The sequence below is a fragment of the Helianthus annuus genome, chromosome 10 (assembly GCF_002127325.2).
Source record: "Helianthus annuus cultivar XRQ/B chromosome 10, HanXRQr2.0-SUNRISE, whole genome shotgun sequence".
Classification (NCBI taxonomy): Eukaryota; Viridiplantae; Streptophyta; class Magnoliopsida; order Asterales; family Asteraceae; genus Helianthus; species Helianthus annuus.
The window spans coordinates 177,999,698-178,024,613 of NC_035442.2; the positions used below are offsets into that span (position 1 = coordinate 177,999,698).

Below are 24,916 nucleotides of genomic sequence, written 5' to 3' on the forward strand. Positions count from 1 at the left end.
TCTTTAAGAAAGGGGCTGCGATTATCTACCTCCTTGTTTACGTTGATGACATTATCCTCACCGGTAGTGACTCTTCTCTCATACAAACATTTGTTACTTGTTTGCACAAGGAGTTCTCTGTTAAAGATCTAGGTCCGCTTGGTTATTTTTTGGGGCTCGAAGTTTCTCATTCTGACACAGGGATCTTTATCAGTCAGGCTAAGTATGCTCATGACATACTTGCGCGTGCCGGTCTTCTGGATGCTAAACCTGTGGCAACCCCGCTTGCCACGACGGACACCTTTATCAGCAAAGGTGTTCCCTTTCATGACCCCACTCTTTACCGGTCACTCGTCGGGGCCCTTCAATATCTCACTATCACCAGACCTGATCTACAAGCTCCAACAATTTCGCATTTTCAGTCCGTTAAGCGGATTCTTCGCTATGTCAAGGGCACGATTACTTTTGGGTTGACTTTCTCCAAACCTGATACTACTACTTTAGTTGGCTATTCTGACGCTGACTGGGCCCGTTGCATAGAAACAAGGCGATCTACTTATGGATACTCCATTTACTTAGGCGGCAATCTTGTGTCTTGGAGTGCAAAGAAACAACCCACAGTCTCCAGATCTAGTTGTGAGTCTGAGTATCGTGCTATGGCAAATACCGCAGCTGAAATCATTTGGCTCACTCATCTTCTTCGTGAGCTGCATGCGCTTCCCATGGCTCGTCCTACTCTACTATGTGACAACAAAAGCGCTATTTTCCTCAGCCAAAATCCGGTTTCCCATAAGCGTGCCAAGCACATTGATATTGATTATCATTTCGTTCGAGAACTCGTCTCCTCCGGGCACCTACATACAAAGTTTGTTCCATCCAATCTCCAGGTTGCGGACATTTTCACGAAAAGTCTCTCTCGTCCTCTATTTGAAAAATTTCGGGGATTACTTCGTGTTGGTCCCCCACCTGTTCGATTGACGGGGGGTAATAGCTAACGTAAATCAGTAAATGATTTACGAAATTATGTCCGAGATTATCTACACAAATATTGTAATTGATTATGTAATATTTAGTTTCCATGTACTCTTTGTATTGTAGGCCTATATATTGTATCTTATTGTTATGAATAAAATTAAGTGATTGAGTTCTCACAGTTAGTTATTTAAAAAGTCAAAGGAAATGTATTATATAGTAATATAGATAAACTCAATTTCATTATTTTACATTTTATTTATTTTATGTTTTGAATATTTTATTAGTTATTTGTTTTGTTACAGATTGGATTGGGCCTTCAACTTTGTTGCTGATGATATGTTGCTGGGCTGTTTAGAGAAGATGGCCTTTGGATTTGTTGCAGCTCAAGACTTGGCTTTGTTCAGGCTTTATAAAGGACAGTGTGGATGTCATTTGACTTACGCACACATTACTCTTTCTCTCTCTTAAGTACGTACCAGATCTCTCTCTCGTTCTCTCTCCAGGGTTGACTTTGTTAGATCAGTTAGATCTCTTGTTGAGATCTGTCTGATCTATCTTTGTGAGTAGCAGATCATCGTGTTGATGATCTGCATGTGACATTGTGTGAGAGTTTATCATCTGTTCGTTGTTTCTTTGACAATTCCTACATCCAACTTCAGTTTATCTCCATCACATCAAATCATAAGTTTCTTTCCCAGGAGTCATGGCTTACAACTCAACACATGAGTATCTTAATATTGTGGATAGACTCACTGATGACTACAATATTCCAAACAATATTACAGATTCATTGTTGGGGTACCTAAAGTTTATATACAGATCAGAACTTGAAGATCGTTACAGGGCACCCATGTTATGGATTGGGATGTATATCGCGTTAGCGTCTCTGGTTTGTATCCTTGCCATGGTGGCTGAATTAGTACATGGTTTTCGCAGCAGAATGTTATGGTTTCCCTCAAAATATTTTAGTATTAATTCTGCTTCTCTTACGGTAATATCTGTTGCAATGAAGTTACCTGTGGATCTAACTGGTTCCATGCCGGGTTATGTGGACCAAATGGCAAAGCTCGGAAGCATGGCCTTTATGTGTACCATGATGGCTAATTTACTGCCTTCTTTAGGAACCATGGAGAGCAATGAGCTTTTATCAAACCTTGCAGCTGTGTCTGTTCAAGTCATCACCTTGGTTGTGAATGTTTGCATTCAAATGCAAACGGGAGCTGTATCCATATCAACCCATAAAGAAGATCCCCGTATCATACAACTTACTTCACCTACACATATAAGTACCCATCCTAATCCTGTATTACCCTTTATTTATGTGGTTTTGTTTGTTTTCTTGTTGATAGTATATATATGTTCATCTTTGGCGATTCTAAAAGATTGAGTCTCGGTCTCCTTCTCGTGTTCTTGTCGTGTTCAAACTCGGTTTGCATCTCCGGTTGGATTCCGCACAACCGGGTGTGTTTGTATACAAGGATTAGGCGACTAGATCCTCCACTAGCCGGACCTACAAGTGGTATCAGAGCCTTGGCTCTTCTCCTTGTTAAAACCGAGCGTTTTCGGGTTGTTTTCCGGGTGTTTGAAGTTCTTATATTTTCCGGAAAATCTGTTGAATCTTCGAAATTTCTGGTGTTTGGCTGCTAGTTCATCAGAAAAACCTTGCTTAAAACTGATTTGTGAATGGTTTGTTAAGGTTTTTAGTGAAGTTTGGAGCAAAACGGTGTTTCGGAAAGTTGTCGGCTTATCGGAAAATTCTAAGTTTCTGAAGTGTTCTTCAAATATTCATCCTATCTTCAAACGGTTCTTGATATTATCAACTTTTTGATCTTGATCTAAGAACTTGTCAACATGTTTGTGTATTTGAATTTATGGTTGGATTATAATATTGTTTTGGAAATTGTGTTTGATTAAAATAGTACATTACCATGCATGGTTGGTAAGTTTGGGAATGGTGAGCCGAAAGTGGGTGTATATTGTGTCAGATAATAGAAAGTCAATTTGAATTGACAGTCGCACAAGAATTGGTTATTCACACAAGGGATCGCAGAAGTTAGTTGAATCGCACAACACAGTTCCTCGCACAAGATCTGGATACTCGCACAAGAAGGATTGGGCTTCAATTGGGCCTATGTTGACTTTCTGGTTGGGATCCAGTCGTACAAGAATTGTCCTGTTGCACAAGACCTACAACATTTAAATTCTGTTTGTTTGGGCTGCAGTTCTGATATCAATCGCACAAGTTGTTTAGTCACACAAGATTTGAGTCGCACAAGACAGGTGGAACGTACAAGAGTTTAACCACTCGCACAAGACTCTTTCAGTCGCACAAGACTTGTCTACTCGCAAAAGTATTGGGCTTACCGAAATCACTTCAACATCTGCTTCGACTTTTAAGTCGTTTCGTCGACTTCAACGATTATCTTTGTTTAGTGGGACTTTGTTAAACATTGTCAAAATTCTTAAAAAAAAAAAAAATTTTACAAAAGTGTTTTAACCGTCTGTTTCAAGTGTGTTGATTAGGTATTCATCGTCAAGCATTTAAAATGAATCCAAGTTGGTGGGGTACTCCGGCTCCGGATGGGGGAAAGTATACGAATACGAGTTTATCTCCCTCATGGGCCGAATCTCCTGTGTCGACATCTTCACAAGCCAATGCCATAACAACCGGTCAATGGGCATTCGTATCAAATCAAACTCCGAGTATTCAAATTATTCTATTAAGCGAAAGCGAAACCGGAAGTTTAAATCGTCCTCCAAAGTTGATGCACTTGAACGAATATCCGGGTTGGGTTGATAGATTTCGTACATACGTTCTTGGTCAAAATACAGAATTGTGGATACGTTTCACCACAGATTTCGATCAAGCTATAGAGGTTGCTGCTTCATCTACTGCTACGTTTGCCGATCTTCCTGAAGATCAAAAGAAGACATATGATCTGGAAAAGAAAGCATACGCCATTCTCACTCAGGAGTTATTGCAAACAAAGTTCCATGGGTAGCCCGGAATATGGGATGAAGTATTGGATTCCATACTTATTAGCTTTAAAAGTTGTTATTGAATTTATCTTTATTCATGCATGATTCACATGTTTCGGTAATATATTTAGTCACCATCTGTAAATCCATCCTTGTTAAGCCCTTCCTAACACAAAATCCAATCAAATCATAAGTTTCTTTCCAAGGAGTCATGGCTTATAACTCAACACATGAGTATCTTAATATTGTGGATAGACTCACTGATGTCTACAATATTCCAAACAATATTACAGATTCATTGTTGGGGTACCTAAAGTTTATATACAGATCAGAACTTGAAGATCGTTACAGCGCACCTATGTTATGGATTGGGATGTACATCGCGTTAGCTTCTCTGGTTTGCATCCTTGCCATGGTGGCTGATTTACTACATGGTTTTCGCAGCAGAATGTTATGGTTTCCGTCAAAATATTTCGCAATTAATTCTGCTTCTCTTACGGTAATATCTGTTGCATTGAAGTTACCTGTGGATCTAACTGGTTCCATGCCGGGTTATGTGGACCAAATGGCAAAGCTCGGAAGCATGGCCTTTATGTGTACCATGATGGCCAATTTACTGCCTTGTTTAGGAACCATGGAGAGCAATGAGCTTTTATCAAACCTTGCAGCTTTGTCTGTTCAAGTCATCACCTTGGTTGTGAATGTTTGCATTCAAATGCAAACGGGAGCTGTATCCATATCAACCCATAAAGAAGATCCCCGTATCATACAACTTACTTCACCTACACATATAAGTACCCATCCTAATCCTGTATTACCCTTTATTTATGTGATTTTGTTAGTTTTCTTATTGATAGTATATATATGTTCATCTTTGGCGATTCTAAAAACCAAACAGATGATGGACTCCAAATACCAAAAAGGTCATGATATAGCTTCAAAACACATTCAACCATCACCAGGAGATATAGTAACAGTTGATGAGCTAGAAAACCATGTGAGAAAGCATTGGATGATGGTAGAAAGTGGCAGCTGCCTCCATTTCATAACAGCTTGCTTTTATACAACATCTGCTTCTGGGGTAATATGTCTATTAGTCACCATCTTACACACTTATACTATGTCCGGGACTATTAAAGCCATGTTGGCTAAGGACTATGATTCGGATTATGGCTGGTCCATGCTAGTAATTCTCACAGTGCAATCGATTGGAGTCCTGATTGGTACAATTGTACCACTTTCTAGATGTTTTGCAACCTTAAGCTTTGAAGGGTCAATCCACTTTAAGGTCTTTAAAGTAGAACGTCATTGGACTCAAAAGTTAAATGATTGGAAGCAAGCTAGTATAAGACTCCCATTTCTTAGTGGCAGACTGAACACAGTCATCGAGTCTTCGAAAAGGCTAATTATCTACATTTGTATACAACTTCAGAAGGGAGTTGTGGTGTTGTGCAAGATAATAGCCTTGATCCCGTTAGTGTTTCTGATATGCGTCTCTTATTTCAATTATTTGGATCGTTTGAAAGATTGTTTGAAAGATTGTTTGAAAGATTGTTTGAAGTCCATGTTTAGTTCAATGAGAGATGATGCTATGACCTTGGAACGTCGCCCATATCCAAATAATCCTACGCGTCCAATTGGCTACCCATATATTTTGCATATTGAAGAAAATGGGATGTGGGTTGGTGTGAGAACAATAGAAGGCTTTTCAAAATCAGTGAACCCATTGATACAAAAGGGTGCAAAAGGCCAACCCAATTATCTAATAAAGCTCATTCGAGAAAAATCTACCCATGGTTTTCGTGGAGTTGCAGACCATAATATTCCATCAGCACCATTACTTGATATTCAATCTTCAAATTGTTGGAGGTTAGCTGTGGTAACCCTTACAACGATTGCGGTTTCTCTTCCTGAAATCGAAAAGGAGGAAGTTGATTGCTTGTTGGAATGTGTTAGGGAAGGTCTAGTATATGTCACATTGGTGGAAAAAAGCCTGGATGTTATTTATGCTCACGTAATTCTTCAACATGCAGCTGAAAATTTGTGGCAAGAAATTAGATTCACCAAAAGATGGTTAGGAAACGATTTGCAAAACCCTGATTTTCAAGAGTATACAGTTGGACAAATTATTAAATGGTACAGGGATAAGGGTAAAGATTACGTGATGGATGAATACCGGAAATTTAACAATGATCATCCAAAGCACAGGTTTATTTGTGGCAGCTCGATGTACCGTATAACCGAATCAATTCTGCATACCTACAACACCATTGATGATGGCACCATGAGCCAAAAGGAACTACTTGATAGGTTATCATCAATGATCGCCGACATAATCGCAGCTTGTCTCACCAACTTACCACAAATCATAATAATGAAATGTCACTACATGTCTGCGATAAAGGAAAGGGAGGCCAGTGTTAAAGATGCAGCCCAACTTCTAGGTGAGACTAGAGAAATAATAAGACGCCTTCAACGTCGTGGTATTCCAAGCATGAATCCAAGTGACATGCCATTTCTTGACAAATGGTGTGCTTATTTTACGAATTCCAGATAAAGAAAAATTTCTTTGTTCTTCAAGTGATGAAGTAAGTTCATTTTTATTTGTTTTCCTTTTTCGATTCCGTCCTTTTGTACATACTTATATTATTAACACTTGAGTATGAACCACAGTAACGCTAATGTGATTTTCATGGGCATGCATCTTTACTACTCGAAGTCTCAAAGTCATCCAGGACGGTCAACTATGTTCCTTCAAGAAGTGATTTGCACAATTAGCACCCACAAAGTATGGTGACCAAGTCCTTAGTTCTCATATTAATTTGTACTCTTTCATGCTTTACTAGATGGTAAATTGTTGTCGGTTTGCAAGTGGTCGATTAGTATCTGGTGTGGCTTGAGGAATGCTTGGATGCATTTCTTTTTGGATTTGTTGTCGTGGTATACCACGTTTGGTTTGATTATACTCTCTGTTGGTGTTTATCTTATCATGTTAACAAGTTACCACCGGTTTCACTTATTTAAGTTTTCCTCAAAATTAAGAAGTGACCACCACATTATTACTTAACTAATTTAGGTTGGTGTTATAACTTTAGCAATGGTGAAATTCGGTTTCATGTATATCAGTATATGAGGTATGGCTTAGTGTAGGTCCCTCTCGGAGGATGACGAACCTAAACCTTGTTATACTAACCCACTAGCGAGTGCGGAATCCAAGCTAGCAAGCAAACCGGGATGAAGCAAGTATAAACAAACACACAAGGTTCACCGATTAACACCACTTGTATTAATACGAATGAAAGGTTCCGGTTACAAGCACAATGTTCACAAATGTGTTTTGCAAACTCTCAAAGTGTGTGTGTGTTTTTAGACAGAATGCTCTCAAACTCTCTATCTTTCTATCTGTGTGCATCTATCTTCTAACATACACTGCATGGGTATATATATACCCAGCTCAGGTTCCTTTGTCCGAAGGATCCGATAGATGGTCGAAAGATCATCTATCGATCACAATGTTATCCAAGGATTCACAGGGACCTCGAAGGATGATCTTTCGAGGTCCATCAATCGAAGCATATCTTTCGTGGAGATCGAAGGATCCACATCATCCTTCGATCTCTTATCCTTCGAGACAGACAACCATATACAATTATTGGCCAAGTCAAACCAGGAGGACGGTTGACTTGGTCAACTTACAGGACTGACAAGGACATCGTTTACATCGAGACCGAATACAGACAAAGTACAGACACAAGTGCACCAACAAACTCCCCCTTGGCTGTAGCTTTGTCTCGAACTTCGATGGTTGTAAATTTGTCTCGATATTGATCATCGTTGATCTTCATGTCTTCAAGACTCTGATGTCCTTTCAAGTCTTCAATGTCGGAGGATCTTCAAAGTCTTCACGTCTTGAAAGCAGAAAGTGTATCAACAAACTACCCGTATCATGTAGGAAGTGTGTTGACAAACTCTCCCTTAACATAAGCTCCCCCTTGAGCTATGCTCGTGAATGACTTGATCTTTATGAAGTGAGATCCTTGTGGTGTTGATGATGGCCAGCGGCAACTCGATCATTTTCATCTTTTGAGCGCCTTCACGTTGTGTCTTCATTCCGAAGCTCGTCATCGACCATGTTCTCCTAGCCTTTAGAATCTGCACATGCCAGAAATCTAAACGCGTAATGAGAACAACTGCTTGGAATATAGTATAGACAAATGACACACGAATGACCATGTCACAATCAAACACCATCCGACAGTTTGAAAGTTTAATAAATTTGTCAATTTTAGTTTAACTTTCAAAACTTGCAAATTTCGACCGTTTATGAAGATTTAGTCAGTTCGGTTTTCAGTCAGGTTTCAGGTAACGAAGACTCGAGTTCCAACATCGTACGATCGAAAATAAAGCAGAAATAAAATCTTTTTGGTATTTTTGAATTTTTCAAATGTAAAGACTGAAAGCAGTAAATAAATATATACAGACAATCTTTTTGCGAGTTTCGAGGGTAAGAGAATCATATCAGTGTACGGTCATGCCAAAACGCTCTTGTTGTTCAATTAGTTAACATTAAGATAAGCATCCTATAACAATTATCGGTATTGTTGTCCACTTAAGCTCAACTTATCAGATGTAATCATGGCGAGAGGATACGTTAAGGTATGGTTTATACTTACCGACCGGTGTTCATCCACATCACGACACATTCCCGTATCAAGGTATGCACGAGAATTCATCTTACCGGTGAGTATACCGATTATCATCTGTTTGACCGTATATGATGTGAGATTCTCACTTATTTGATTTGAAAACAAGCCCTATGTGATATAATCACTTATTGATGAGGAACTTGATTTTCATATGCATGAGGGCACAGGTGCAAGTCCGTGAACAGGTCAGTACTTCCGTACAGCAGAGAGACGAACTTGACACCCGGATAAATGTGATATATTATCACTTATTTGTTTGGACATGTGATTGTTTATCACTTATTGAGGTCGAATGCAGTATGTAATATGTACACGTATGTATAGTATCATGGAAGATCTAGACTTGTGTCCCCGTTATTTTTCGGTAAAAGATACAACCATGATACCCAGATGATAAGCAGCATAAAGACCGAATATCTCAGAACCTCGGCAATCTATCAAACGAAATTTCGGTACTAAGACCATATGCCAATGAATGGTTCCCACCTGATCTTCAGTCAATTTAAGATTTATATCACCCTACACACTTTAAAATGATTGTGAGCCTACCGATACATCTTATATAGAGCTGCTTATCGTTTTTCATTTAAGGTTTAAAGAGGTTTGGATAGACCACTGACGTACTATCATTTTCTCTTTTGCTCGCCAGGAAACTCATTTTTGCTTTTCTATTGTTTTTGTGTTTTTGAAATTTTTCGATGTTTTTGGATTTTCAGATTTTTGGATTTACCCCCCCTAAAATCAATAAACTAAGAGAAATTTAAAACACAAGGTATTTACAAAAATGATTTTCCGATGTTGGTTTTACTCTTGCTTGACCTTAATGCCGTTTACCAATAATAAAAAGTCAAATCTTGATTTGTCAAATGCTTTGGTAAATAAGTCGGCACGTTGGTCATCGGTGTGGACCTTAACAACATCGATTAGCCTTTTCTCAAAGCAATCACGTATGAAGTGATATTTGATTTCGATGTGTTTGGTCTTTGAGTGCTGCACAGGATTTCTAGTGATATCTAAAGCAGCAGAATTATCAACGTAAATAGGAGTAGTTAGGAATTCAAAACCGTAGTCCCGCAATTGTTGTTGGATCCAAAGAACTTGGGAGCAACAACTTGAGGCAGCAATGTATTCAGCTTCGCATGTTGATGTAGCGACACACGTCTGCTTCTTGCACTGCCATGTGACTAGGCGATTTCCTAAAAACTGACATCCAGCCGTTGTGGATTTGCCGTCGATTTTGCATCCGCCAAAATCAGAATCACTGAAAGCTACCAATTCAAAGTTATTATCCCTAGGGTACCACAGACCGGTGTCAGGGTACGCCTTCAAATAACGAAAAATCCTTTTGACAGCTGCAAGATGTGAGGCCTTCGGATTAACTTGATATCTGGCAAGCAGGCACGTTGGGTACATTATATCTGGTCTTGATGCTGTGAGGTACATAAGAGATCCGATCATTGCGCGATAGTTTGAGGGGCTAACAACTTCACCCTTCAAGTCAGGAGTAATTCCGTGATTAGTTGGCAATGGGGTACCAATGGGCGTTGCATCAGACATCTGGAACCGGCTCAAGATGTCGCCAACATATTTAGTCTGATGGATGAATATCCCAGACTCAGTTTGTTGTACTTGTAGGCCCAAGAAGAAGGTCATTTCCCCCATAGCACTCATCTCGAATTTATCCTGCATAATGCGCTCGAAATTCCTACACAAGACATCATTAGTTGAACCAAAAATAATATCATCAACGTATACCTGTACCAGAAGAAGATCTCCATCTTGTTCTTTGATGAAAAGAGTACAGTCAATAAGACCTCTTCGAAAACCGTTCTCCAGCAGATAGTGAGATAAGGTTGCATACCAAGCTCGCGGTGCTTGATGAAGACCATAGAGAGCTTTGTTGAGCAACCAAACCCGATCGGGATGGATAGGATCTTCAAAACCCGGAGGTTGTTCGACGTATACCTCTTCTTCAACCACACCATGTAAGAATGCACTTTTCACGTCCATCTGATAAACCTTGAATCCTTTGAAGGACGCATAGGCTAGAAAGATTCGAATTGCTTCGAGACGTGCAACAGGTGCATACACTTCGTTGTAGTCGATCCCTTCAATCTGACGAAAACCCTGAACGACTAAACGTGCTTTGTTTCGGATAACAACTCCGCGGTCATCCTTTTTGCATTTAAACACCCAACGGGTACCAATCTTCTTGTATCCAGCAGGTTTCTCTACGAGTTTCCAGACACCCAGCTTCTGGAATTGTTGCAGTTCTTCCTGCATTGCTTCAACCCAAGCGTTATCTTTCAAGGCTTCTTTCCAAGTTCTTGGCTCTTCCTGTGAGACATAACACGCGAAGGGCCAATCGTTTTGTTGCCCGGATTCTCGAATAGCCGCATACAAGCCTGCATTGTTGTTGTTTTGCAACATGTTCCTTGTTTAAATGCCACTTTGCACATTTCCTATGATGTTTTGTTGAGGATGGGTATTATGAATCCTTGTTTCAGGATTATCTGGAACTGGAATATTTATACCCAGGTTGTTAAGATTAAGATCAACAACCAAATCAAGGCCCGGAATTGACGAAGAGGATGATGCAGTAGCCTCAGCTGTTCTGTGGGCATCCACTGGAGGAGTACCCTCTGAAGTACCATGAACTGCTGTTGTTGGGGCTTCTTGATCTGCATCTAGAAATTCATCATCCTCTGAAGATTCGTTCAATTCGTTTGCATCATGAAAATCCTCATTGTTGAGAGTATTATTGTTCACCGAAGAAGATGGTTCTTGATTAACAAGAATTGGACGAACCACCGGTGAAACTGTTGCATTGTCACTCTCGAAAAACATCCTAGCCGCAGCACTTTCTTCAACGGCTTCAACATTGATCGAATTGAAAAAGTCATCGTACTCAAACATCCAAGGTTGACCCGGACATTTGACTGGCAAAGTGTGCCTTTGTACTCTGACTTCAGACCATTCCTCGACCCTTTTAGTCTCTAGATTCCAGACTCGTAAGTTAGGGGTGGCATACCCAAGAAAGTAGCCATCAATTGCTTTTGCCCCAAACTTTCCATTAGGATCGATGATTGTGCATGGAGCTCCAAACGGTTCGAGATAAGACAGACCTGGTTTCCGTTTTTGAAGAAGCTCAAAGCAGGTCTTGTTGTGCCTTTTGACTGTAAGGACTCGGTTCAGTGTGTAACATGCAGAGGCCACAGCTTCAGTCCAGAATGGAATGGGCAGCTGCGACTCTACCAACATTGTCCTAGCAGTCTCGATCAATGTGCGGTTCTTACGTTCAGCGACACCATTCTGTTGAGGAGTATAAGCTGCACTAAACTCATGAAGAATACCCTTTGAAGTGCAAAACTCCGTCATGGCATGATTTTTGAATTCAGTACCATTGTCGCTACGTATCCGCCTAACCTTCAATTTATACAAATTCTCAATCTGAATGATCAAGTTTTTGATAATACCAAAGGTTTCACTCTTGTGTGCCATGAACGCCACCCAAGAAAATCTTGAATAATCATCTGTAATCACGAGACAGTATTGGTCACCCCGAATACTCTTGTGCTTGATAGGACCGAACAAATCCATGTGCAAACGTTCAAGAGGTACTGCCACCGTGTTGATCTTCTTTGTAGGGTGCTTCTTCTTTGTTTGCTTTCCCTTGTGGCACGAAACACAGACGTCTTGAAGATGGAAATTTTTGAGGGGAACACCATTCACCAATTCATTTGATACCAAATGATTCATTTTGCGTAAGTGAATGTGACCCATTCGTCTGTGCCAAGAGATAGTGTCTTTTTCTGTGGCTTTGGAAACGAAACAAGTTGCTTGTGCAGACGTAGTAATAGCTTGGCTCATATCAAGGACGTACAAATCATTTATCCTTGGAGCCGACAAGAGAATCCATTCTTTTGGAATTTTGAAGCCGGGCTTCAGCACATAACATCCATTAGCATCAAAGTGTACTGAGAACTGCTTGTCACAGATTTGAGAAACACTAAGAAGATTGTGATCAAGTTGTTGCACAAAGTTGATCTTGTCAAAGCTGACAATCCCATTGGATATCATTCCTTCACCCGTTATATATCCACCTTTATCTCCAGCAAAAGCAACATAACCTCCTCTAATAGATTTGACGTCGTAGAGAAGCTTCATGTCGCCTGTCATGTGCCTGGATGCCCCACTATCAACAATCCAATGACTACTGACAGTTCCTCCTGGAACACCCTGCACATGAACTCAAATGAATTAGTTGGAGATGGGGACCCAAGCCATTGTGGTCTTGGGTCTTCCATTTTCATCAATGACAATAACTTCTTGTCTTTGATGGTTGGTGAATTGTGATGGTCCCCCTGATTCAGTAACCGATTTTGGTTTCCAGATCTGTTTTGTTTTACCAGTGTCTTTCTTTAAAATTTTAACTTCTTGATTGTTTGAAGTTTTAGAATTGTCTGGTTTTACAGCAACAGATTGTTTTTGAACCACATCGGTTTTAATTGCTTTTTCAATCTTCTTGACCTGTTGGCGTTTCTGTTTCTTTTCCCTTTCTTTTGCAAGGCGGGGATCTTGTTTTACAGAAACAGATCGCTTACGGTCATTGTGGTCACGGGGAACATCAACCTTTTCTTTTTGCTTATGAAGATATGGACAATTTCGAATAACATGTCCAATTGTTCCACATTCAAAACATGATCTTCGTTCAACAAACCCCGAAGTATCATGTGTTCGTCTAGCCGATGATGACGAACTTTGTGAACCCGAGGTACTAGGTTTTGAACTGCTTGGTTCATTCCTTTTCTGTATAATAGCTTTCTTGACAAAATCTAAGTTAGATTTGTTTTCAAAAGTCTCAATTTTATCCGTTCCCGTCGATTTCACAAAGTTAACGTTTTTCTTCTTCTTTTGATTCGGCTTCTTTTGGGCTTGAGCCGGTGATTTTCCTTTGGGCTTGGTGTGATTTTGCTGTTTTGGCACTGTTGGTAATTTCTTGTTCCCAAATTGTTTTCGAATTTCAGCCTTTGGAATAGGAGGACACTGTGTAACTGTAACACGTGGTCCTGTCTTTCCCAGAAACTTACTTGTCGAATTTTCAAAGACTTTACAGATTAAGGATTGATTAACATTCTTAATGGGAAAATCTTTGTCTGAGTAAATTTTATCATCACCAACAAGAGTGTACAGCAAATTCACACTCTCCGGCTCTTCTGCAGATGAGGACTCAGTTGCAATAGTCTTAGCGGGTTTTACAGGGGGATCACATAGAATGTGATTCTCAAGAGGTATGTCCTCATTTTTGGCTACCGCATCAGACTTTGCTGGGACAGCATCATCAGATTCATCATCAGAAGAATCAGCATCCTCAATCACAACTGGAGGATCTTGATTCTGTTCAGCACTTACAAATGTATCTGCTGACACATCTGAATCTGAGGATACTTCCTTTTGGTATCCGAGTCCTGCAGCAAACTCTTTCACATCTAGAGGCACAGATGGTTCAAAGAACACCCTGTCCTCCTCATCCGGCATGGCATCATAATTATGTCTCACTGGTGGTGGACAATTCTTATAGCCTATGCACGTGACGTCCCTTTTCTCCTTTTGGACATCAATGATGTGATCCAACACATAGCTAGAACTCAAATAACTGTCTAACTTGAGTTGGATTGCCTCATTTTCCGTTTTTACACAAACCATTTCTTTTTGCATTGTCTCAAGACGAGAGATATACAAATTAATGTCCGTTTGTTTTCTGGAAACCATTTTAGTTAACTCGGTTTTATCTTTCTTTAATTTTTCAATTACCGATTTGAACTCCTTTTCATGGTTTTCATAAAACATATTGGCTTCTGTGCATTTGGAAAGGTCCACAGTCAATTTCTGATTGTGGATAAAAGTCACATCATACTTTTCTTGCAAAGCTTCATGCTTACTTTGCAAGTCACCCAAATTCTCATTCACTGCAGTATGTTTGTCTTGCAAGTCAAACAAACTAGCTTGTAAAGCATCATGTTTGCCTTGCAACTCAGACATACTTTTCTCTAAATCAGCACACCTAGCATGCAATCTATCGCATTCATCACAATTATCAACAGTGGGTTCATCGACACATACCTGACTTGATGAACCGTCGACATTAGCCATAAAGGCTGAATGGAGAGAAGACGAAGTATAAGCAGCTTGATCCACCAGAATAGATCTTCTTTGAGTTTCTGCTGCAGCTTCCTCCAAAAGCTCATCAATGTCAGCATCACCCAAAACATTAGATGTCTCACCCACATGATCATCACCTGAACTGGATGATTCTTCATCAACACTCCTGCTGTACCCAGACGAGTCTTCATCTTCAGAAGATTCACCACCATTGGCGGAAGATTCTCCACCACTGGTGTGAACTAACTCCTTCACAACCTGAGCAAAACATGCTGTTCCATCGGGAGCATCACCACCCAACTGGATTGACCAGTCACAACCTTCATCCACCTGGACTGCAAGTGCCCGTTTAGTTTGGTTGTTGACAGGCACCAATGTACGCTCATTGTTTCTGTTCTGCTGGTTGCCTTGGTTTCTGAAGGGGTTTTGATTCCCGTGCTGGGTTGGCTTTGTACATTCCCTTTTAAAGTGACCCCGTTCACCACAGTTGAAGCACTTAACTGCCTGTTTATCGAACCCATACTTGGTGTCTCTCTTACTCTCCAAGCTGGTTCTGCCAGTACTTTCCATCCAATCCTTTGCCCTTCTCACAGCACTCGCAAAGGCCCACTTGATATCCATCAAATCCATCTCTTCTTTATCAATCTGCCTATAGTCTTCTTGTGTCAGATTAATGTTGCCAATCTGACCTTCTATTAACCCGCAGTACGCACTCACTACAGTGTTAAGCAGCTCCATGTGTTCCTTAGCTACTTCCACACTGACTTTTGAGAAGCTTGAAGTGTCGAGCTGTACTGTACTTGGCTTTGATGGTTGACCAGCAGATGATATTCCTCCATAACATGCACGTTGTGTTTGAGCAGGAGGAGGAGGAGGTGGTTGTATTGGATTTCCATACATGTCTGTGGTGGGAGGTGGCTTAACAGGAACTTGCACCGGATTGCCATACATATCCGTGCTTGTGACAAACGCCGTCTGTAGTGGAGCATGTGGACCGGTTCTTGCAGACGAAGTACTGGAAGTTCCATAATACATTTCTGGATTTTGTGGCAATGGAACTCTCTTCGCCTTTAATGTTTCCTCCTGATCCTTGTTTTCCAGAAGCTGCACGAAGTCGTTGATATTTGTAGTTCTCAACACCCCGTTATACTTCAGGATTTCCAAGAAACTGCTCCATTGGGGAGGCAAAGCATCAGCAAACTTCTTCACTACTTCAGCTTGAGTTGTCGTTACACCAAAATTATTCAACTCAGTAAGCAAATGATAAAACCGGCTTGTCATGTCTCCCAGAGACTCCTTATCCATGCATGTGAAACAGTCGAATTCTTTCTTGAGCAGATCATGACGCAACTGACGTGTTGCTTCATTCCCTACTCCTCTAGTTTTCAACCCGTCCCACAACTTCTTGGTTGTCTTGAAACTGACAAACTGGTGGTAAATATCCTTGCTTAACGCCTGAGTGAGAATGGCGTATGCCTTCTTTTCCAGATCATATGTTTTCTTCTGATCTTCAGGAAGATCGGCAAACGTAGCAGTGTCTGAAGCAGCAACTTCTATAGCTTGATCAAAATCTGTGGTGAAACGTATCCACAGTTCGGTATTTTGCCCCAGTACATACGTACGAAATCTGTCAACCCAGCCCGGATATTCATTTAAATGCATCAACTTCGGAGGACGATTCAAACTTCCGGTTTCGCTTTCGCTCAATAGAATACTTTGGATGCTCGGAGTTTGATTCGAAACTAATGCCCATTGACTTGATGATATGGCATTTGCTTGTGAAGATGTTGATACCGGAGACTCGGCCCATGAAGGTGATAGACTTGTGCACGTGTACTTTCCACTATCGGGAGCCGGTGTACCCCACCATGAGGGAGTGGAACCAGAACTGGTATATTTTCCACTGTCTGGAGCCGGATTCCACCAACTCGGATTCATGATTGATGAGAAAAATAAGGTCTATATCAATGTCTCGAAAGATCACACACAGCCGAAAGATCCTGGTTCGAAAGATCTGAAAAACAGAAACTTGTTAACAACAAACAGACCACAATCGAAAGATCAAATCTTGTTCGAAGGATCAACAGTGCTCGAAAGATCACTGTTGTATCTCGAACAATGATTTCGAAAGATTCACAAGCTCGAAGGATTCACTATTTGAAAGATCCTTATCTTTCGAGTCTATATCCTTATCTTTCGATGAACTGTCTTTCGAATAGATTCCCTGGTTCGAAGGATAACACTCTGACTTCGAAGGATGGGTCGAAAGATGTATATCTAACGAAGCTTCCTTGATCGAAAGATGGTCTTTCGATGTCGAAAGATATCCTTCGAAACCCACTGACACACTGACACTGATGTGAAAGGTTGGTGAAAAGGTGATGGGTTGGTGAGGGTCAACTTTCGGCAAAAGGTATGGACAGACTGTACCTTCTTACCAACTTTGAAAATATTACCCAAAATGGACACCCCTTATCCAGAACCAGTCACCGGAATAATGACCGGAGATATGGCCGGAAATCACCAAAAGCTTAAAAACAAGTTTTTAAGTTACCCAACCCGCTTATGAACACTCCCGGTAAGTTTAGAACACGTTTTTATGCTAAGAAGTCCAAGAAGAACACTAAAAACGGGATCTAAACCAAGTGTCCAAACACACCAAGAACTTGAACAAAAACCCGGTTTTAAACAAGGTAAAGAGCCTTAGCTCTGATACCACTTGTAGGTCCCTCTCGGAGGATGACGAACCTAAACCTTGTTATACTAACCCACTAGCGAGTGCGGAATCCAAGCTAGCAAGCAAACCGGGATGAAGCAAGTATAAACAAACACACAAGGTTCACCGATTAACACCACTTGTATTAATACGAATGAAAGGTTCCGGTTACAAGCACAATGTTCACAAATGTGTTTTGCAAACTCTCAAAGTGTGTGTGTGTTTTTAGACAGAATGCTCTCAAACTCTCTATCTTTCTATCTGTGTGCATCTATCTTCTAACATACACTGCATGGGTATATATTTACCCAGCTCAGGTTCCTTTGTCCGAAGGATCCGATAGATGGTCGAAGGATCATCTATCGATCACAATGTTATCGAAGGATTCACAGGGACCTCGAAGGATGATCTTTCGAGGTCCATCAATCGAAGCATATCTTTCGTGGTGGAGATCGAAGGATCCACATCATCCTTCGATCTCTTATCCTTCGAGACAGACAACCATATACAATTATTGGCCAAGTCAAACCAGGAGGACGGTTGACTTGGTCAACTTACAGGACTGACAAGGACATCGTTTACATCGAGACCGAATACAGACAAAGTACAGACACAAGTGCACCAACACTTAGGCCCAGGTCCAGTAGGCTTTCGAGTTCTGCCAAACCCAATGGACACAACGATTATGAAGGCAACAATATTTTTTTTCAGTTTGTTTAACATTAGGTTTTCTTGGACGTTTTGGTGTCTTTGGTTGTAGTTTAGGGCTGTCTTGGAGCCCACTTGGTCTTGTATTCCTGATTTGACGTTTTCAAAGCAATTATTCACTTTTAAAAAGATATTAATGTGTATATATCAAAGCGACTACAAAAGGACCCTGGCCTAGCTAGCACTCAAGCGGAATCCAGTTGTGTTAAATGGTGTCTATCGCCCCAATCTCGCTAACTGGGATGTTGTTACCATAAGAATAGTTACAAGGACCGTTTTGTAATAATGTAGAAGTTAATAAGGTTTGGGGGGTTAATTGTAAAACTGTGATAGTATGGGGTTATTGTGTAAGCAAGTTAGTTGGGTTAGTTAGTCGTTGTTAGTTGTACTTAAACGAACTAGAACAGTAATAACAATACGCTTGGTTTGATCGAATTCCTCTTCTGTTTCTTGTTTAATCGTGTCAAGTGGTATCAGAGCTATTCAATCCTTGGACACTCTTGATTCGTCGAAATTTCTTCAGTAATTGGCCTACATCCAGCTTCAATTTCACTCGTTCATTCAAAAAATTGGTATATTCATTTCAATTCAATAGGAATTGATCAATTGTTCGGTCCATTTCAATTCGTTTCTATTCTATATTGATCATCATTAATGATGTATGGGAAGATGAGGGTGAAGAGGAAACATATGAGCCAACAGTTAATGATGCATTAGATCCTCAAATTTCATTAAATGCAATCATGGGTGTACCATCTTACTCCACTATGCAAGTCACTGGATCAACAGGAACTAAACCACTACATATCTTAATTGATTCTGGCTCAACTCATAACTTCTTGGATGAAAAGATTGCTTGCAGAATGAGATGCCCTACCTATTAAACCGAACCGAACCGAGCCACATCCACACAAAAGTGCATCAACACACGTGTCAAGCAGGGCTGGTTAACCTCTATCAGCCAAGTATTTTTTTTTTCTGTTTATAAAATAATTTGTCTTAGATATGATTAGAGAAAATATATTGTTTTTTTAGATAAACCATTTCATAGGCATTTTATAACTGTTTTCTTTTTCGCTACAACTTTAAATTTATCAATTTGACCTGTAAAAGTTAAGACAGTATATGCTGATGAATAAACCAATTTAAGCATTAAGGGTATAAGGAGTGGTTAAACACTTTAAAGTGGTAAACTAAAAAATCAACCAATGAGAGTGTGCCACGTCAATCAGTGAAAAGTGTTTAAACTTTGGTGAAAAGTGTTGGCAATGGTTTAAACACTTGGTGAAGTGGTAAACTTTTTTTTAAAAAAAAAGGAAAAAGGTGTGATTGGTTGAGAGATGGCATGGACCCCACCCCACAACACCCTCTCTCCCATATACTCCCTCTCTCTCTCCTGCTCCCTCACTCTCTCTCTTCTTCCCGAGTCGGCAACAGGTCACCGAATTGTTTTGTTTGCCGCGTCGCCAAAAGGTCGGCGCCGGTGTTTGCCGATCGGCAAACTGGCTTGCCGCACGTTGCCGAGTCCCACTCCGTATACCCTAAGAAAGCAAAGCAATTTATACAATGCAACCCAACCAATTAATATCACCCATGTTGACCACTCTGATCTGTAGCTTTCAGGAAGGATAATAACTGAGACAAACATATACCTGAGATGGATCCCACCCACAGTTTTGTTTTATTGGGTTGTAGGAGGAACACCATTATTGTCATCGCATTTCAAACATGGCAGATTAAAGAAAAATACATACACCTCTTCAGACAGTTTTTCCTTAGAAGCACATATAGATGCTCAAACTAATAGAATCACAAATAACTTGGACAAAATCAAATCAAACTAATAGAATCACATATAGCGCCTGCCCCTTAAACTATAGGGTATGGAGGGGCTTGGGTTGGGGGCATTGCTCGACACGTGGCGAGGGTGGGATCTACAAGTTAATACTCAAAAACTAGGGGTGTGGTGTGGTGTGGCGTGGCTTAACTTGGTGTTGACAGCCATGTGGATTTTTGTTTTTTTGGTTTGGCAACGGCTACCCCAAACGGCTAGATCGTGTTAGAATTATTAAACTAGTTATGTTATGTTTGTTATATGCTATTCGGATTTATATATATATTTAGGAACACTTATAAGGTTAGTTAATGATAAGTATATGTAATAATCAAGGGATAAGCGGGAAACCTTTTCGAATAACTGTAATGGACAGTTACCCGCCAAAATCCCTGAACCGCCAAATGTTTTAGTATAAATTGATGTCACCGGAATCAATGTCCGGTACCAAGACATTTCTGTTACACTTGAATTGTCCATTTGATTCCGTTTCATATTCTGCACTCACATTCTTGATATTCATTTTGTTCTAATCAATCGAGAACATGAATGAATCAATGTCTTCAACTTCCGCTGTAAACATGAGTTCTATCCCCCAACATAGTGGTATCAGAGCGATGTTGGGAAAGATGAACAATACCGAAATTAAACCAAACTCTACATTACTTCCCTCTCAACACTGCACGGATGAGGCAAAGAAAAAAATCAACCGAAATCTAAAAGAAAAGATATGTTACTACTGTCGACAACCGGGGCACAAGATTCATGCGTGTAAAAGAAAAGAAACCGATGAAGCGACACAATTGATACGGCAAGCAGTAAGTGAAGGAATACAGAGACAAGATGGAGATGTCAACAATCATCAAGAAATGATTGTTGTTGGTACCGAAGGAGGGTTATGGAATGATATTTGGTACGTAAGTTCTGTATTTAAACACCATATTGCCGGGAATTTAAACGTGTTCAAACGAATCAAACATATAATCGGGGTGAATACACGCACCGGTGAACATAATTTTTTGTTCACACGGGGGGTTGGATCTATAGAAATAAAAAACGGAAACGAAAACATGAGAATTCAAAGCGTCTTTTATTCACCGGAACTCGATCGAAATGTATTGAGTCTAGATCAATTGACGTTGCAAGGATTTACGGTCAAAAAGGCCGGTGATACTTGTAGAATTTATCCAATGTTTTCTTGCCCGGTGAATAACTTGTTCAATGAAACGAGTGGGATGACACGGGAAGAAGAGTTAGGCTTACAGGAGAAGCAAAAGATTATCGAAGAGAATGTTCTTGATGAAGAATTCAAGCAACGGTATTTGAATTCCTATTTTGAGGAACTTAATCTGTCGTCACAAGAAACAGATTGGAGTGTTATGATCGTCAATGCCATGGAGTTCAAAGAATTTGAAGATTGCAGAGCCTTCATGAATCTGCTGGACGATCGGGATTTTGTTATCAAGTATAAACATATACTTGATACGAAATTTGAGGAATTAGTTAAATGGTTCCTGTGCAGTTACATGGGAATAAGAACTAGACATGTTCCACCAATGGATTCATACAAGAGGAAGGTTAATCTACTGAGTCTGTATCTACTCGTAGCCATGGATGGGGGTTATCAAACTGTAACAACCGAGAACACTTGGCCTGCAATAGCCAAAGATATGGGTTTCAATTATGAAGATGGTGACTACATGAGAGCCACATACGCCGCATATCTGGATGTCTTAGAATATTATTACAAATTCAATCATGTACAACAGAATATGCAGGACAAGAAGATAGTTCTGGACGAAGGAACATCCTCCGGCTTTCATCAAGAAGGTTCGAAGAATGCAGGAACTGGCAATCAAAATGCGGTCGAAATGGAATCTGTTGTTTTATTTGCAGGAGTAGACGATGATGACTGGAATAAAGGAAAGCGAAGAAAGCGCTTTAATTTCAATTATGCAAAATGGGCAATGGATGAAGCAAATCGAAGCGTACTGGATCAAGCTCGTAAACATAACCTAGTTTAAGGGGGGTTATGTTAGAATTATTAAACTAGTTATGTTATGTTTGTTATATGCTATTCGGATTTATATATATATTTAGGAACACTTATAAGGTTAGTTAATGATAAGTATATGTAATAATCAAGGGATAAGCGGGAAACCTTTTTGAATAACTGTAATGGACAGTTACCCGCCAAAATCCCTGAACCGCCAAATGTTTTAGTATAAATTGATGTCACCGGAATCAATGTCCGGTACCAAGACATTTCTGTTACACTTGAATTGTCCATTTGATTCCGTTTCATATTCTGCACTCACATTCTTGATATTCATTTTGTTCTAATCAATCGAGAACATGAATGAATCAATGTCTTCAACTTCCGCTGTAAACATGAGTTCTATCCCCCAACAGATCGAACCAGCCAAAGGACTGTACTCTGTCTCTCGCCACCGACTCTCAAAACGGCCCTCGTTTCTCACCCGCTCTGATACCAAATGTTGGTTCAGGTCCCTCACTAAACACTCTCACAACTTACGATCTGTTTGTGTGTGAAAGAATGAAAACTGTAGAGAATGTAAACTTGCTGTTTATTCGATAAAATGCAAAGGGTACATAAAACCTACTACTAGTCTATTTATAATAAACTAAACACATGCATAAATCAAAACCCCCACGTACACCTGTAACAACTAACTGCCTTTTATTCAGCTATAAATTTCCACGTGCACCTCAAGTCTCCAACGTTCACTTTCTTCCCTTCTAATTCGGTCAACTATGACCACTTCTTTAGCCACATTCAATCCCTTGAACAACTAAATAATGACCCGTTCAATGTCCCATTAAACAACGACCCGATAACGCACCGACCCGTGACCCGTAACATCAAGATTAACCCAACATTCACCCCCTTAATCTTGATTCGGTTCTTTCTTCTGGTTTGTCTTCAGTCTTGCTAAGCTTTCTTGATTCGAACCTGTTCTTGTTTGCTTGTCGAATCTTCTTGCTAACTTTTATGCTTTCTGAACTTGTTCTTTCTTTCTTGCTCAATCAAAGTTCAACTTTCTTGCTATTTGAATCATTAAGATTCAATCTTTCTACTTTCTACGAGCCAATATGACTCGATTCTTGCTCTTGCTTCACGAACCACGCAGGCCCGGCCTTTCTCTTTCTTACGTGAACGCTTTCGGTCTCTCGTTCACGACTCGGTCTATTGTGAACTCTTTTGGTCTTTGTTCACAGTTTCGGTCTTTCTTTCTTTCTTCGTCTACTTTGGTGCAAACCTACGGTCTTTGTCACACCCACGGTCTCGATCTCATGTGAACCTCTTCGGTCTCGGATTCACAATTCTGGTCTTTCGGTCTAAGCATTCTTCAAGAAACGCTTCTTTCGGTCCGCGGTCTCTCACCGGTTTCTATTACTCCGGTGACGGTCTCGGTCTTCGCTGCCGTGTGCAGCCGGTCTTCTCGCCGACCTCTCTTTCTCCCACCAGAATTAACATTCCGACAACAGTCTTTCAAGCCGTTCGGTCTGCACGGCGCGGTCTTCTCTCTTCTTGCTGATGCTGCCTCTTCAACCCTGCAGCAAAAAGGCTGCATTCTTAACCCGGTATCTTTCTTTTATGGCGCCTATCTTTCTTTCTACGGATCGAGAACCACTTTCTGGTTCATGATATCTTACTTTCTGGACAACATCGTTTCTTCAATTAACATGCCCCGTTCTCTTTCTTTTTCGGTGACATGTTGCTTCTTTCTTTCGATGCTTCCTTCTTCGGTCCTTACAGCCAAAGGACTGTACTCTGTCTCTCGCCACCGACTCTCAAAACGGCCCTCGTTTCTCACCCGCTCTAATACCAAATGTTGGTTCAGGTCCCTCACTAAACACTCTCACAACTTACGATCTGTTTGTGTGTGAAAGAATGAAAACTGCAGAGAATGTAAACTTGCTGTTTATTCGATTAAATGCAAAGGGTACATAAAACCTACTACTAGTCTATTTATAATAAACTAAACACATGCATAAATCAAAACCCCCACGTACACCTGTATCAACTAACTGCCTTTTATTCAGCTATAAATTTCCACGTGCACCTCAAGTCTCCAACGTTCACTTTCTTCCCTTCTAATTCGGTCAACTATGACCACTTCTTTAGCCACATTCAATCCCTTAAACAACTAAATAATGACCCGTTCAATGACCCATTAAACAACGACCCGATAACGCACCGACCCGTGACCCGTAACATCAAGATTAACCCAACATTCACCCCCTTAATCTTGATTCGGTTCTTTCTTCTGGTTTGTCTTCAGTCTTGCTAAGCTTTCTTGATTCGAACCTGTTCTTGTTTGCTTGTCGAATCTTCTTGCTAACTTTCATGCTTTCTGAACTTGCTCTTTCTTTCTTGCTCAATCCAAGTTCAACTTTCTTGCTATTTGAATCATTAAGATTCAATCTTTCTACTTTCTACGAGCCAATATGACTCGATTCTTGCTCTTGCTTCACGAACCACGCGGGCCCGGCCTTTCTCTTTCTTACGTGAACGCTTTCGGTCTCTCGTTCACGACTCGGTCTATTGTGAACTCTTTTGGTCTTTGTTCACAGTTTCGGTCTTTCTTTCTTTCTCCGTCTACTTTGGTGCAAACCTACGGTCTTTGTCACACCCACGGTCTCGATCTCATGTGAACCTCTTCGGTCTCGGATTCACAATTCTGGTCTTTCGGTTTAAGCATTCTTCAAGAAACGCTTCTTTCGGTCCGCGGTCTCTCACCGGTTTCTATTACTCCGGTGACGGTCTCGGTCTTCGCTGCCGTGTGCAGCCGGTCTTCTCGCTGACCTCTCTTTCTCCCACCAGAATTAACA

The 24,916-nt window shown here is 40.5% G+C and overlaps 1 protein-coding gene across 1 annotated transcript; it reads left to right on the plus strand.

Annotated features, from left to right (window-relative positions):
* Window positions 1–4,144: 4,144 nt before the first annotated feature.
* Window positions 4,145–6,490, plus strand: LOC110883559. The gene has a single exon (XM_022131281.1). It carries the CDS (start codon window positions 4,145–4,147, stop codon window positions 6,488–6,490), a length of 2,346 nt encoding a protein of 781 aa, XP_021986973.1.
* The last annotated feature ends 18,426 nt before the right edge of the window (window positions 6,491–24,916 follow it).

Excerpts from the sequence above, each read along its gene's own strand:
- LOC110883559 (XM_022131281.1), top strand. The coding sequence starts at position 4,145 with ATGGCTTATAACTCAACACATGAGTATCTTAATATTGTGGATAGACTC.